The sequence below is a fragment of the Gavialis gangeticus genome, unplaced genomic scaffold (genome assembly GCF_001723915.1).
Source record: "Gavialis gangeticus isolate Ggan-Ray unplaced genomic scaffold, GavGan_comp1, whole genome shotgun sequence".
NCBI classification, from domain to species: domain Eukaryota; kingdom Metazoa; phylum Chordata; order Crocodylia; family Gavialidae; genus Gavialis; species Gavialis gangeticus.
In genome coordinates this window covers 46,608,392-46,624,362 of record NW_017729032.1, presented here as the reverse complement: position 1 = coordinate 46,624,362, position 15,971 = coordinate 46,608,392, and the positions used below count along the sequence as shown (strand labels likewise).

The following is a 15,971-nucleotide window of genomic DNA, read 5'->3' as shown; positions in this document are numbered from 1 at the left end:
ACACACACACACACACACACACACACACACACACACACACAGTATATAAGGTAGTCAAGAGTGAATATTTCCATTTACGTGTGTGTGTATGTGGAGAGGCCTAATCATGTGTTCTATGAAAAGCTGTCAGTCTGCTCTCTCCTAAAGTACAAAAATATATATGGATCCAAATGTTTATATATATACTGCACACACAGTGTAATATTATACCAATATAATTTTGGAGTGAATACACTAAAAGAAAAAAGTGATTTTTTTTTTTTTGATGAAGGTTCTTGTTTTTAAATGACAGCTCTTTTGAAGCTCAGAAGGTCAGAGCATCTGCAGTAGTTCTAATGGAAAGGGATTAGTGAGCAGAGTTGAAGAGGAGGAGGAGTCAAAGGTGAACCTTAGAGAGCGAGCCTAAAATAGAATCTGGATAATTTCCCTTCTGTTTATTTCATTGAGATTCAGAAGGCAAGATGATCAGTGGATATGAACTGCTGTGGCCCCTCTGAAATCAGCAGAATTCAGCTCACTTCTAGCAGTTGAAACCTGATCCATAATACACAAAAGTTCTTCATCCTTAGCTCTTGGTGTCTTTTAACACAGTTAAAATTACAATCACATGGACAATGACACCAGCAACTACCCTGAGCCTTCCTACAGCCAGCGACAAATACAGTAAAACTCAAGGCCAGCAATCTTCTTCTGACACAGAGAGCAAACCCTTCCCATTCCTTAGCCCCCACAAAACTGGTGTAAGATGTCAAATCACAGTCAGATTCCCTTCTTTTCAGTTGCACGGAAGAAATCACAGAAGGCATTTCGAATGTCATACCTGAACAGAGAAGTTTGGGGTCCTGGATTTCAAGCAGCACGCTAGATTTAGAGGACACAGTAACAGGCTTCTCTGTTGAGTGCTGTGCGAACAATTCTGTTGGCTCCTCCTGTGAGAAGGTTTTTGTTAACCGGCAAGGTACTCTACAGCTATTGCAGACAATCCCAAGCTAATTAGTTAAAGACTGGGGTGGTGGTGAGGGAAGACTCTTCTATACCATTTATCTGGACAGCTGGTTCACAATACAGTATTCCTAACAGATAGAATTGAGGGTTACACATGTTACTGTGTGGAATTGTGGGTAAAACATGCATCTCTTCTGGCAAAATCTTTTTCTTAAGTTTAGTGATTGGGTGTTAGGGACCAAATCCAAAGTGGACTCCTCTGTCATGAAAATCAGTGGGAGTGCTGCTAGATAGGGTCCCGCTGAATCAAGGCCCAAGGTGCTGTAGGTCTTTTCTTTATTCTTGTCAATAATCTCCACCTGAAAACTTTCCCTTTGTATAAAGCAACATGCAAGACCTTCTATGTATGACTGCATAGAAGAATACAACATGTCTGTGAGGTCTTTCTCTGTTCTGTTATTTTTTTCCGAGACAAGATTCATAGCCCATATCTTTTCCATATGGAAAAATACATAAGCAACAGAAAACTTAGAACATTATTTAGGAAGTGTTATGAAGTACACAATATTTGGATTATTCAGTCTGAGCATAAGGATTTCCCTTGTCTTGCAGAGACAAGGTGATGTCTTCATAAGACTGGACTATAATTGATGGATTCATTATGCCTCAGATTATAAAATCTTAAATAGGATATGGAAGTTGTTGATTCCTGACCTTCAGAGACATGTAACAGCTACTGAGAAAAGAGCAGAAGCTGAAGAAAGAGATCATAGCAAAGTCAGTCTATTTGTTAGAAAGGCTTTGTATAAGTTGAGCATTTCTAGAATCATAAACATATAGCAAGGAAGAGGCAGGAATTTCAGACTTTAATACTATTTCTCAATATGGTGGTGTTTTCCCTTTTTATGACACCCAGCCTGATTGGCTGATTGTAACTTACTCAGCTTAGATGACATTTTATGCTGGAGTACACCGTTCTAAAGAGGCTGGAACCCAATGATATGCACTGAATGCCGCTGTTACTCTTCTGAATGTGCAATCAGTAGGGATGTGCGAAGCAGGCCCTATTTGATTCAGATTCAGATTTGGCCTGGCTCAGGAACAGTGATTTGATTCGTTGATTTGGATCACTGTCCCTGATTAGATTCAGCTGAATCCAACTCTGAAGATTAGGAAGTGATTCAGAAAATCAGTGATTCAGACACGGAGACAACTTTAAATGTTTTTTCTGCTTACCTGGAGGTACCAGGCATGGCTCATGATCGCTGTGATACTGGGGCTCATGGAGTGTCCCACAGGAGTGTGGGAGGGGCCCTCCACGTGCTCAGCAGGAAATCCGGAAGTGAACTGGAATTACTTTTGATCCATTTCTGGGTCCGCTGGGGAGCATGCTGGGGGTCCCCCTGCATCCTCCCTGGCTCAGCAATCGATTGCAGGGGGACCCCAGGTACCCCCCAGACCCAGGAGGCACCAGTTGCTGAGCTGAGCGAGCATGGGGCTGGACCCCAGCAAGCTCCCCTGCAGACCCAGAAGTGAACTGGAAGTGCTTCTGGTCCACTTCCAGGTCTGCTGCCAAGTGCGCTGGGGAGCTCCCGTGCTTCTGTGGGACACTCCATGTGCCCTAGCATTGCACCGTTCATGAGCCACCTGCTACCTAGAGGTATGTAGAAAAAACATTTAAAGCTGTGTTTATGTCTGAATCGCCAAATCTTTCCAAATCTCTCCAAATCTCTGATTTAATTCAGAGAGATTAAAGGGTCCTCTGATTCAATTCGGATTTGGAGATTCAGCTGCCAAATCGGACCAAACCTCTGCCAAATCAGATCAGAGACCAAAGCTTCGCACAGCCCTAGCAATCAGGTATTTATCTATATGATGAGAGAGATAGCCCTAATTGTTTTGGAATTTATGGTCTTGATTGGCAAGAACCATTACTGTCAATTAGCAGAGCAGTACTCTGGCCAGGTTTTGTACAATGAATCCTAAGTTAACAAGTGCCTTTTTAACATTGGGTGTTTGGGTGGGTTATACAGTTAAGTTAGAAATGTCTAATAATTGTTTGACTTCTTGTCCTTAGCCTTTCATAGATCAGATCCCCATAACATAATTAGATCTACCTGAACAATGATCTAAATAGATCTAAAGGTTCATGTGATGTTTACTTTTTGAATAGAAGTAGGATGTCCAACAGAGGTGGGGGGACAAGAAGGAAGAGAAATATCCATGAAGGTCCTTGTAAGCAGGTTGGTGTGCCTGTTATCCTGCAGGCTGGCTTTGCTCCACTGGAAGCCCCTCAGCCAGTTCTCCTAACATGAGAAATAGTCTTCACACCAAACAAACAAATAAATGAGCAAAAAACAACAGTTAGATTTTCTCCAGACCATAAAAGAAACCCTTTAGATCTGGCTTCTTCCTTATAGCAAGCTTATATGATTTCTAGTCTGCCTCCTGGAAACAAACTACTCCTTTCTCACATTCCTCACTCTTTGCTCTCCTCTCTGGGCTCTTAGCTGCTGGAGGGTACTCCCTGATTAGGTAACTACCTGCAGCTGGGCTTCTACAACAGGGCCATCCATCCCCTCTTAAAGGGCCAGACCGCTCTGTTACAGTCCCTTCCTGGAATTCCTACTCAGAGGGCACATCTACATGAGACACTTAGCAGAAAATTAGCATAGTTTACTGTGAAGTAAGCACATGGATTGATACATGCACATGCTTACTTCACAGTATATCTCCCTAATTCAAATTAAATTTGCTACCTGCAAATGGAAGTAGCACATTTACTTGGTATTAGTATCAGCACTGCAGTGCTCATGTAAATGGTTGGATGGGAGCCAAATCTACTCTCAGTCAGCCATCCACAAGGGGCAGGAAATAGCTTCCTGGTCCCAGGAGCTACCTGTTGCTGGGGTGGGCTCCGCCACAAGAGCTTGGGCAAGAACTATGTCCCCCTACCCCGGGAGCAGTTTGCTCCAAGCCCCCTGCTCCCAGATCATGATGCCAGAGTAGAGGCTGGGAGATATGGATCTCCCACCTCCTGCTCCACCATCATGATCAGGGAGCGGCGGGCTGGGAGACCCTTATCTCACAGCAGTGGCTTCATGACCACAGGGCCCCATGGTCTTGAGGCTCAGGCTGGGAGACCCTTACCTCCCAGCCTGAGCCCCACAACTGTGGGACTCAGACTAGGAGATAAGGGTCTTCCAAGCCCCAGAACTGTGGGGTTCAGGCTGGGAGATACATATCTCCCAGCAGCAGCTCTGTGGTCATGGAGCTAGCACTGGGAGCTCCCAGCAAGCAGGGGATGGAGAGCTTGTTTCCTGTCCAGCTCTTTGAGTGCAGAGCTGGGGGGTGGAACAGGCTGGAGAGTTTGTTCCCCGCCAGCTCTGTGAGCAGGGAGCTGGAGGGGCAGCAAGCTCCCCAGCCTGCTCCCTCCCACAGCTGCATACTTGCAGAGCTGGGCAGGGAACAAACTCCCTAGCCCCCACTCTGTGATTGCAATTGTGATTGTGGAGCAGGGGCTGGGAGCTCCCTGCATGGGGAAGTTCCCCACCCAGCCTGGAGCTGGCTGGGACCTGCCCCTGACTAGGACAGTTCTCAGCCAGCCCCAGGCTGCATAGGGAAGCACATGTAGCCTGGAGGTAGCTGGAGACTGTCCTGTTCTGGGCACATCTACATGTTGTGATTTAAGGTGCATTCGTCATTTTTAAGGCATACTAAGGGCACAGGTCTACACATGTGCACCATAATGTGCCTTCAAAATGGCAAATTTAGGCTAATCATACCTAAACTCAATACCTGCATAAAGCAAGTATCAAATTTAGGCATGATTAGTTAAGGCACAGTAACCCACATATAGACATTGTAAGGCACCTTAACACTATATGACTGAGTGGGCTGGAGCTGAGCCCATGGGGTCCTGCACTGCTGCCAGGCACCACCAAGAAGAAGATGCAGCAGGTTCTGTTCTGCAAGGCACAGCCACTAGAGCTGGAGCGGCATTTCTTGCAGCAGCAGTCTCTGTTAGTGTGTGGTAAGTTGGCAGAGGGGGCAGGAGGCACGAGGGCTCCTTTCAAAGCACAAGAGACAGGCCTCCCCATGACTACCTGCAGGGGAAGGGGTCAGTGCAGTGTGGGCAGGGCCTTTGACAGTGGCTCCCCCCTCCCTGGCCTCTCCATTGGGGTGGGTTTACTAGCCAGGCAATGCATCCCTGAAGAGGTGGAATGCCTTGCTGCCTGCCTGGGATTCAGGGGCCCTTAGAAGTCTGAACTGGGACTCCCACCTGGGACAGCAGGTGGGCTGGGACTGTGTCTGCCCCCAGCACTCAGCATGGCTTTCTCTGCTCCACCTACCTCCATCCCAGGCAAGCACCTGGTTTCTGTGCCAGACACTGCAGGTGGGAGATGTGTCATCAGCTCCTGGGGGACTCTGCACAACTCAGCCCATGCAGGAGGCCAGCCAGCTAATCCACCGCAGGGGGGAGGTGCAGGGGACCCACTAGCAAAGGCCCTGCCTGTACTGCAATGCTCAGAACAGCACCTGCTGTGTCTTCTTGGTGGTGTCCAGTGGCTGTGTGAGGTTCCACAAGCTTAGTTTCAGCTTGCTGTTGTCTGATGCTGGGGAGATAGGAACACGGGGAGGGGGTTAGAGCTGGGGCTGGGACTGAGGTCAGGCTGACCGTGTGCAGGACCACTGGAGGCTCCAACCCCCCCTGTGGCCAGAGCTGGGCTGCACTGCCCGGCTATGCTGCCCTGAGCTTCCAGGGGCTGTCCAGTTTGCTGACCAGGGCAGGCTGCCCAGCAAGCTGTGTTAAGGCACCTTAAAGCATCCACATGGAGGTGTGTGCCTTAATTGCCTTAATGCACCTTAGGATAATGCGCATTAAATTTAGGTGCATGTAAATTCACATGTAGACATTCCTACTGTGCAGTAGTTTACTGCACAGTACATCTAAGATGGAGTAAATGCATGTGTAGATGTGCCCAGAGTCCACTGACATCAGTCCCACATGGAAGAGGTCAGAATACCTACTGCAAAACCTGAGCGGGTCTTCAGTGGGATAACTGTGGCTGCTGGCTCCCAGCTTTCCCTATGCACCTTGGCAGCCTAGTTTCATTGCCAGGGACTCTCTCTGGCTGTGGCTGCTTAAAGAGACTTCCCCAAAACAGAAAGGCTACAGAAGAGGGAGAAATAGGCAGCTCCACCTCCACAGAATTTGTGACACCTAAACTCTCCTTCACCCCTCAGCACCCTGCTTCACTTGGTAGTGATTCATTCCACATGCAAGAAGTTGTATTTACATGCTGTGATGTAAGAACATGAGAGCTGCTGACCACTTGCAATTCTCCCTACCAAATCTCAGGCCAAAAAGGAATGGAAGTAGTTGAGATAATAAAACTGTGGCAGATTTACACACAATTCAAACTCATTGCATAATAACATATATCTTCAAATTGCAGGAGCTGTCTTTGCTCTCCAAGATAATGTTGCAGTCTATGCAGCGTTTGGATTCTGCCTTCCATTTATGTTTGCCTCCATTATTATTTTTCATAAATACAAAAAGGTAAAAACTAAACTTAAATGTTTGCTCTCTACCCACCCACTCTGCATAACCATGTTTTCTGTTGGACTAATGCCATGTATTTTTCATCTCCAAAGCAATTGAAATATGAAAGCCAACTACAGATGATACAGATGGTTGGCCCCTCTGATAATGAGTACATCTACATAGATTTCAGTACATTTGAGTATGATCCCAAATGGGAGTTTCCAAGAGAAAATCTGGAATTTGGTGAGCAATCTGTTATGAAGGCATAATTTCAGTTTTCATTGCACCCAACTGGAAATCATATCAGTTAAAGTTGTCTTGTAGGGCAAGTACTCGGATCTGGTGCCTTCGGAAAAGTGATGAACGCTACAGCTTATGGAATAAGAAAAACGGGAGATTCAGTCCAGGTTGCAGTCAAAATGCTTAAAGGTACAGTAAATGTCAGATACTTCTCCCAAGCAGCAGTTTAGTGTTTGTGTTTCAAGGCAAAAACAGACCTTCTGCCTCAACTTCTGACCTTTCAGTCAGGTCACTCTTCTCAGTAACCTTCTTGCACATTGAGGGAGATTTGATCTCTTTTCCATAAGGTACTTCAATGAGGTTGTATTAAATATGTGGGGTTAGGCTAGGCAAACTTTGATATAATATAAATCATAGCAATCTAAGCTGAAAGGGACCTCCTGAGGTCACCTAGTCCATTCTGTTCCTTTAAGGTAAGGTCAAGTATACTGAAGGTAGGACCAGCTGTAACATTTGAAGTGCAGCTTCTAATAAAAAATAGAACATTTTCAGCCTCCGGCCTCAGATGTACAGCCCTCTGCCATGCCTCCTGGCTGGAGCACTTTGGAATCTCCCTGGCTGCATTTAGTGGCATGCTCTCCATCCGTGCACATGACTGGGGAGTGGAGCCAATGTCAGCGAGTGCTCTGGTGTCTGCTCCACCTCCCTTCTCCCAGAGCATTCCTTGCTGAAACTGGGAGACCAGGCGTGAAGAGGTATGTGGGATTTTGAGAGCTGGAAACCAGGAATCTGGGTTCTGGTGGGGAGGATATTTGGCTTCCAGTCTCCCAGTTCTGATGAGGGGAGCACTCGGAGAAAGCAGAAGCAGAGCAAACAAAAGTGTGGTTTAGAGGTAAGTAGAGCACTGTGGGATACTGGAGAATTTTGAAGCACTTGCAAATAGCACTTATTTCCTTTGGGTTGCTTTTAGAACACTTCCACCATTTTTGGAGCACTTCAAAGGGCAAATACATCTGTCTGGCTCACCCTTGGAAGCACTTCAGATGTTATATCTATTCACAGTCTTAGGGGCTTGAGGCCTCCCACCCGCACCCCCACTATCTCCAAAGCATTTCAACACCACTGGCTGTAACTGGGAGTTTTAACTGAAGTGGTTCTACTGATTCTTAGAAGCCTCACAGGTACCTTATTGGAAGCCTTCTGGTTAAGGTCAAACTGACCACCAGATGTGGAGCTAAGAAGTAATTTATCTCCAAATCCGACCAGTGAGGATTGTGGGGTGTTTTTTGCCTTCCTCTTCAGTGTAGAGCATGGGCTTCTTCCTAGGATCATGTATTAATCGATTACTCCTCTGCCATTGTGGTGAGACAGCACTGGCATTGCCCTTGTTTCTCCTGCTCTTTTTTACATCTTACTAGTGTTTCCAGTTCTGTGCCTGGCAGGTGTAGTGCGTACGGGTTTGGAAGGATGATTTTTAGGAACCTTTGGGTAAATAGTTGTCTGCAAACACAGGGGACTAGGCTTGATGACTCACAAGTCTCTCACATCCCCCTCCTCCCCCCATCAGTCCTACGTCCCTGTAACTAGACCATCCTTAATGGAAATGTAGTTGTCCTTAGAAAAGACCACAGCCTCCCTAAGCAGCGTGTTCCAGTGCTTCAATACCCTTGTAGTCAAAAAGATTTTTCCAATCATCTAAATAAACCCATTTTTGCAAACTAAGCTGAGCACTTCTTTTCTATAGCCATGGAAAAAAATGATATACCATGTGCTTTATAACAGCCTTTTGTTTATTGGAAGACTGTTACACTGCCCAACTCAACCTGTGCTGTTCTAGCTAAACCAAAGGTAGCTTTTCCAACTCTTTCTCCCAGGTATTATTTTTTGTGTTTCTTGTCATTCATGTTACTCCCCTCTGAACTTTTCCAATTGGTTGAAGTCTGCTTTTTTTTTTTTAAGTATTTGTCCTTATTTTGCCACACTCATGTATTTCTTGCCTTAGAATTATGAATTCTATCTCCTGATCACTTTCACCTAAATTCCAACCCCTTGAACTTTTTAAAAGTAATATTCATTAGGCCAGTTCTCCATAAGTTTTAGCTTTATGTCTATTAAGTCATATCAAGTTAAAGTAAATGAATGCTGCAAAGAACCTATATTCATTGGGATTCAAATTCTAGGCTGTATGTATTTCTAAGTTTATGATGCTGTCTTTGCAGAAAAACCTGATGTTTCTGAAAAAGATGCTCTAATGTCCGAGCTCAAAATGATGACTCATATTGGAAACCATGAAAATATTGTGAATCTCCTAGGAGCTTGCACTATGTCAGGTAATAAACACTTAGTTGAAACATACCTACATCTTTTCAAATTGCAGGAGCAGTCTTTATTCTCCAAAATAATGTTACATTCTGTGCAAAGATTGGTTTCTGCCTTCAATTTATAGTTGTGTATTTGTGCTTATATTTCATAAATAAAAAAGGTAAAAACTAAACTTAAACCTAAATCATCAGACTGCTGAAGGCATCTGAGTGGGTTAGACAAACACTTCAAAAATTGGCTATTGGCAGCTAACATCATAATTTTTGAACCCTATTAAGTCTCACAAATTTCTCTCTTTTGCCCTAATTTTCAGCTAAGCAGTAGTCAAGAAGCAGAAAATGATTTAGGGATAAAATGAAAGAAAAGTTAAGCATTTGTCTACACACAAATTATACTACTGTAATGATACTGCAATGGTTAAAGTGATAGAATACCACTATTATGGATGCTATTGTTCTGGTATAACATTGCTTAAACTGAGGCTGCAAACAGAGATCAGCTTTGTTCCGCCTGAAAAATGTTTGTGTTCATGGAAGCAAACAGATATTTTTAACCCTTGTCATGCCCTAAGTGCCCAAAAATGTGAGCACAACAATTTCTGTTATTAGTTTGTGGTACTCTATAGTAGTGGAGGTCTTTTCAATTATGGTGCAATCACAACAGCCCTAGACGGCCTGAGCTCTTAAGCCACCCCAAGCAGGGGATTCTGGGGCATGCATTTCACACTGCAGAGTAAGGGAACCCCACAGGGTTCCCCAATCCACACTTGCAGATGCACGCCCTTGGTTGGAGCCAGGCATCTGGGGCCATTGTCTCACAGGATTGGTCTCCTAAAGCTGTGGGAGCAGCAGGAATCTGATTCCATGGACAACAGCCCCAGGCAGTGTCTATACCAGTCAATTAATTTGCACAGCTGATCTCATAATAAAAACAACATCTGTTTGTAGCCTGAAAGTGCTTCCTCTTTTAAGGGAAAGAGAAAAAACTGTCCTGATGTAAGGTTCCTTTATATTACTATAACTGTGTCGACACTAGGGGTCGTAACAATTTAACAATATAGATAAATATAACATCTCTAACCAAAACGTGAAATGGGTACAAAAACTGTGTGAAGGCCAAAACCAAGAGGGCAAGAAGGTTGAAAGATTAGCCTGAATGAGTGAACGGAAAGGAAAGGAAGGGGAAAAGAATTGAAGAAAAAGGAGTGGAGTGAAGAAAAGAAGACACTATGAAGCAGAGAGGGGAGGAAAAAGTAAAATGGAAAAATGGTATGCATAAGATTACAGAAGTGATGCTCAACCAGGGTGTTGTGGCACCCTGGGGAACCTTGAGATCGTTTTGAGGATGCCACAGGGTGCCATACAATGTTAGCACTGTTAGATGTGCAAACATGATTCACAAGATAAACCCAAGGATTTCAAACAGGAATCCATAGTATTAAAAACATTCTGACCTGTTGTGGCTGTTCTAAGTTCTTTACAACAGAAAAACAGCTCAACTATTTTTCTGTAGTCAAAAAAAATGAGTGAAAGCGAAGAGCTGGCATTTTCTAGGGGGTGCCAAGAGTCTAAAAAGGTTGAAAACCATTGGAACAAATTAAAAGGAATAAAGATGAAGATAACAAATTCTCTTCTTTGGTTATTACTTATATTGTCATGGCAGCTACATGAGCCAGTAATAACCAGGACTCCACTGTGTTTCTAATGATTTTATAAAATTCAGTTCTTTAATTTCGACCTGTGACTAGGAGAGAATGCGGACTCATGGGACCTTCAGCAGGGCCTATTTAAATATGTCCATTTCCCAAACAGTAGTAGAAATTCATGTTTTTAATTCTTTCAGGACCAGTTTACTTGATTTTTGAATATTGTTGCTATGGCGACCTTCTGAACTACTTAAGGAGCAAAAGAGAGAAATTTCACAGAACGTGGACAGATATCTTCAAACAGCACAATTTCAGCTTCTACCAGAATTTCCACATGGATCAAAACTCCAGGTAAAACATTCAGCAGCAGTTATAGTTTAAAAATGTATTATTAGTCATATGCTTGCATGGATCCAGCACGCTTCAAGTATGTGTCCCATGGGACTTTGCAAAGAAAAACTTTGGGCAGGATTCTCAGCTGTTTTAAACCAGTGCAGCACTAGTGAATAAGTGAGGATCCAGGTAATTTAAATGAACTAATGTTGGTTAAGGAGAGAAGTGATATCTAACAAAGGAAGCCTAATCTGCAGACTCCAGATTTACTATAATTCAACCTTTGGGTCTCTGCAGGAATTCCATAGGGAACTAGCTGAAAGTTGGTTCCATTTTTGGGGGCAGTTCTGAAAGTGTCATAAATCCAAAACAAGTGTCATGTGTTTTATTTATGACATTTAGAAGTGTCCTGCTAGATAGAATTCTGTTCCAAAGGTTTTAACTGGAAGTAATTTAAGTATGTTTCACTATAAAGTTATTTGCATTCTAGATTATTACTTTATCTGTCCTATGTCACTTTTTAAAAATGTGTCATCTACTCCAGAAAGGGAACTACATTAAAAAATGGATCATATATTACATCAGTTAAAATGGACAGCCTTGGAGATATGCAGCCAAGCCAAGACTTAGATTTGATCTCTGAATCAAACGGGATGCTGATGTCTTCTGAGGAAGGTGAGAAATTTATGCATTTATTTTAAATGAATAGCAATGCAGGCTTTTTAGCATTGATTTGATTGTTTACAGTTTTGACAACAGCTTTGGGTCCTGATAACTTTAGGGACTGCATTTGATGACCATGAGATGCCATCCAGTCCTACATTCTGTTCCTCACCAATTGCAATTTTGATAGTCACCTCAGTAAAGCTTATTAAGGACCTCAGGACTTTTCTTAAAATAACTTTATACATTTATTTACCAGAATAGAAATAATAGTAAGGGTGCTGCTAGACTCTGAAGACATCTACTCCTGTCTCTTTTCCTTCATTGTGTGTTTGGATGGGAAGAAAGAATGCATAAGGCAGTAATTGCAATTCTTGACAGTGCAATGCGAAAACACCTGTGATCTACGGAGATAATTGAAAACTGGTTAAAAGATATGAAACAAAGGTTAAATTGTAATTTTTTTGGATGGAGGAATTTCAATAGTAGGGTCTTCCAAGGACCTATGTTGGGGCTGGTTTTGTTCAACATTTTCATAAAAGACCTGAAGAAAGGAGTGCATGGTGAAATCTCAAAATTGGTAGACAACACTAAATTATTCCAGAAAGGCAAATCCCAAGATGATGGTGAGGAATTTCAGAAAGTTCTTACAAAATTGAGTGAGTGGGCAAAGAAGCAGCTAATGAGTTTCAACACTGACAAGTGCAAAATACTTCACATGGGGAAAATAACCTCAACTATATTTACACATTGCTGGTCTCTGAACTAACTGCTTTGACTCAGGGAAGTGACCTTGGAGACCCTTTAGACCTTTCACTAATCACATCATCTTAAGGTGCTGTGGAGACCAAAAAAGCTAGTAAAATATTGGCATCTTTAAGAAGGAAATTGAAAACAAAATGAAAAACATAATTATGCTATTGTATAAGTCCATGGAACAACCACATCTTGAATCCCATGTGCAGTTCTAGTCTCTGCATCTCAAAAAGGATGTAATAGAAATAGAAATTTTACAGAGAAGGGCAGTAAGGAGGATTGGGGTATAGGGTAGGTGCCTTACCAGAAGTGATTGAAAAAGCTAGGGCTCTTCTGTTTGGAAAGGAGAAGGCTGAGGGGAAAACAATATAGGTCTGTAATGGGTTAGCTTGTGGAACTCATTGGCACAGGAGGTTGTAGAGGCAGATAGTATAGCCAATTTCAAAACAGGATTAGGTAAATCAATAGAGGACAGGTCCACTGGGACCTATTAAGAAGAACAGTCAGGGATGTATCCTCTAATATCCCTAAACCAATAATAGCTGATGCCAGGGAGAGTATTGCAGGGAATGGATTACTCTGATCCTGCCTTGTCCTTATACTCTCCCTCTAAAGCATCTACTACTTGCTCCTTTTGAAGACTGGGTATGTGGCTAGATGGACCATTGGTCTGACCAAGCTTGGCAATGTTGTTGTGTTCTTAAACAGAGGCCAAAGAAACAAAGAGAAATAGTAAGTCTGGTTATTTTTTGCAGATGAAATTAAATACATCAATGGAAGACTGTATGAAGAAGAGGACTTCAATGTGCTCACTTTTGAAGATCTCCTTTGCTTCTCATATCAGGTTGCCAAAGGGATGGAGTTCCTTGAGTCAAAATCGGTATGTTTAATCTGTGAAAAAGTTTAGGTAGTAAAGAATGCAACTATAAGGCGGATTAATAAAAGGCTGCCAGAGAAATATAGCTGTATGGTGACAAGTTTAATCTGTGTCTTCCTTAATATTTTTAAAACAGAGCTGTCCAACTGGCGGCTCCCCACCTCCCCTCACTCTGAAGGCATATCGGTTTGCTTTTGGCCTACATCAGCAGCAGGTTACAATCTCCTCCACAGCTCAGCTGCATGCGGACTTCAGCTGCATGGCCAGCATGATGGGGAGAAGGAAAACCAGCATCCCATTAGCTCTCCACTCACTGCCTGCTTTGTCAGGGGAATAGCAGGCACATAGCCCCTGTGTCTGGGTCCAAGGACTGAACAGCCCAGGAATAAGAGTCCTTATTCCCCTGTGGTAATGCATCATCCAGGTCACAATCCAGTCCTAATAAAAAGGGCAAATGACAAGTCCAGCACTCTATAATACTGGCCCTGGGCATTTTTACATGTGCTTGGGGTGGGGCAGGGCGGGGCGGGGGGACACTTTAATTAGAGCAGCTCCGAGAGCCAAAATAATTAAAACTCCTGGACCATCATGTGTATCAGTGTCCCCATGCTGAAGTATGGTAACAGGTGTGCTTTAACTAAAGCTTGTTGAACAAGCTTTAATTAAAGCACCCCCACTGCCATTTTTCAGCATAGGGACACTGATGCATGTGACGGTGGAGTCTGCTGGAGCACAGTAATTACCATGTTCCAATAGATGCAATTTAATCTGCTCTGACGCACTGTAACAGCACATCAGAGCAGCCTCAATGCATGTATATAGGCACCCAACTTAGCCTGTGCCATTTCAACTGGGGCAAAACCAGGTGCCTAGGTAGTAGAAACTGCAAGGAGCCAGATTTTGCACCAGACCATCTTTGTGGGGGAGAGGAGAGGGGATGCACACCAGTGGAAAGAAGAAACATGTCCCTCAACAAGTGCTGAGCCTATTTTATTTCCTTTTTATCAACAGCACTTCCTATCTTCTTGTCCCCTCCCAGGGTCCAGAAAGCTCATTTTGTAACCTGCATGTGCTAATGCAAGGCATGTACATGCTTAAACCATTTTTTGTCATCTCTAGGGGTATCTACCACCTCTCCATCTATTGCATTTCCTTTTCTCTTCCCTGTTTGAGAAACTAGAGGCCATACTCCAGGCCTGATAGATTTCCAGTAACAGATCAGTCTCCAATTAGAGTAAAGTGGAATCTAAAGGGTCATGGCTGTCCAAATGGACATGGACTACATTAATCTGGGACTGGGGCCATGAGGCAAAACTTGCCCCAACAAGAGATGCTGGTATTTCAGCTTCATGGATCCTCTGCAGTCCTGATATCTTGTGGGATTTGTTGGAGTAGATACCTTCTGCCCAGAAACCCTGAGCCTGCTCATAGTTTCACAGCTGCCAAGCACCCTGCAAACCTTTGATTACATAGCTGCTGGAGAAGCCCTGTTACTAGGAACTCCCTGGTTACTTTGGACCATGAAACCAGTTTGCATATGTTTAATTTAACAGCACAGAGAATGAACCTACATGAGTTACTGCAGGTCACATGTATGGGGAGGAGGGGTCATGCCAGGAGGAACAGCCAGCCTTCAACCAGCTCCCTGTCCCTCCCTAATGTAAGAGCCCTTTCTGGGTCTCCTGGTACCCAGGCTCCAGCTCCTTCTGCTGGCAGGAGAGTGGAGTGGGAAGGCTCTGGCTATTGCAGAGAAAGCAAGTGTGAATCTGGGTGTGTGTATCAATGTCCTGATGTTTCTGTAAAGTTTTAAATTAATCCATGTATGGTCAAATTGTACTTCTGCTGGGATTTTTTCCTCTAAAATTATATAGGTTAGGTCATAAAAGCCACTCAGAACTTTTATCACAGCTGTCTTCTATTCCTCATAATACACAGATGTTACCATTCCATAAAATGAGTGTGACAATAGCTCAGACATTGTATTTGCTATTAGCTTTGCAAAATTGGTTATGTCACTTTTTCATTAGCATGGAATAGTTTGAGCAGGGGTGGGTGTCCATCCTTATATTTTTGAATGAAATCACAAATAGTGGGGAATTACTTCCATCTGTTGAAAATCACTGTGTGAAAATAACCATCTCTTTCTTTACAGTGCATCCATAGAGACCTTGCTGCCAGGAATGTATTAGTGACCCATGGAAAAGTGGTAAAAATATGTGACTTTGGCCTTGCCAGGGATATAGAGAATGATTCTAACTACATCATCAAAGGCAATGTAAGCCCATGCCTGCCTTAGCTTTTTCTCATTTCTGTAAGAACTAAAAAGAAGGAATAGCTAGCTGATGAATACATACACAGTTGTTCTATCTAGCTGGTAATTATACATATAGCTGAACATATTCTCCAGAAACCTCATATTCTTTGATAAATTTTCCAGTCCTTGGCAAATGAAATTTAGTTTTAGTGTTAGCCAAATCAGATTTTGAATGGCCAATGCAATTATTACTTACTTCCTACTTTGGCAATCCCGCACAATCGAGAATGATTGTCTTCCATGATTTTCTTATTTGTGCATCTAAAGATGGTTGATGAGGCCTATCCAGGACCAGCAGACTCTACTGCAGCTTGGACATGTGTTTCCA

The 15,971-nt window shown here is 43.3% G+C and overlaps 1 protein-coding gene across 1 annotated transcript in view; it reads left to right on the top strand.

The window, feature by feature from the left end:
- The window catches only part of FLT3 (fms related tyrosine kinase 3), a 125,371-nt gene that overhangs the window by 95,333 nt on the left and 14,067 nt on the right, over positions 1-15,971 (top strand). The window contains exons 12-20 of the mRNA XM_019525605.1: positions 780-958; positions 6,405-6,508; positions 6,604-6,736; positions 6,818-6,922; positions 8,953-9,063; positions 10,898-11,051; positions 11,578-11,708; positions 13,208-13,332; positions 15,482-15,604. Of these exons, the coding sequence (XP_019381150.1) occupies positions 780-958; positions 6,405-6,508; positions 6,604-6,736; positions 6,818-6,922; positions 8,953-9,063; positions 10,898-11,051; positions 11,578-11,708; positions 13,208-13,332; positions 15,482-15,604 (1,165 nt within the window). The remainder of the gene's footprint in view (positions 1-779; positions 959-6,404; positions 6,509-6,603; positions 6,737-6,817; positions 6,923-8,952; positions 9,064-10,897; positions 11,052-11,577; positions 11,709-13,207; positions 13,333-15,481; positions 15,605-15,971) is intronic.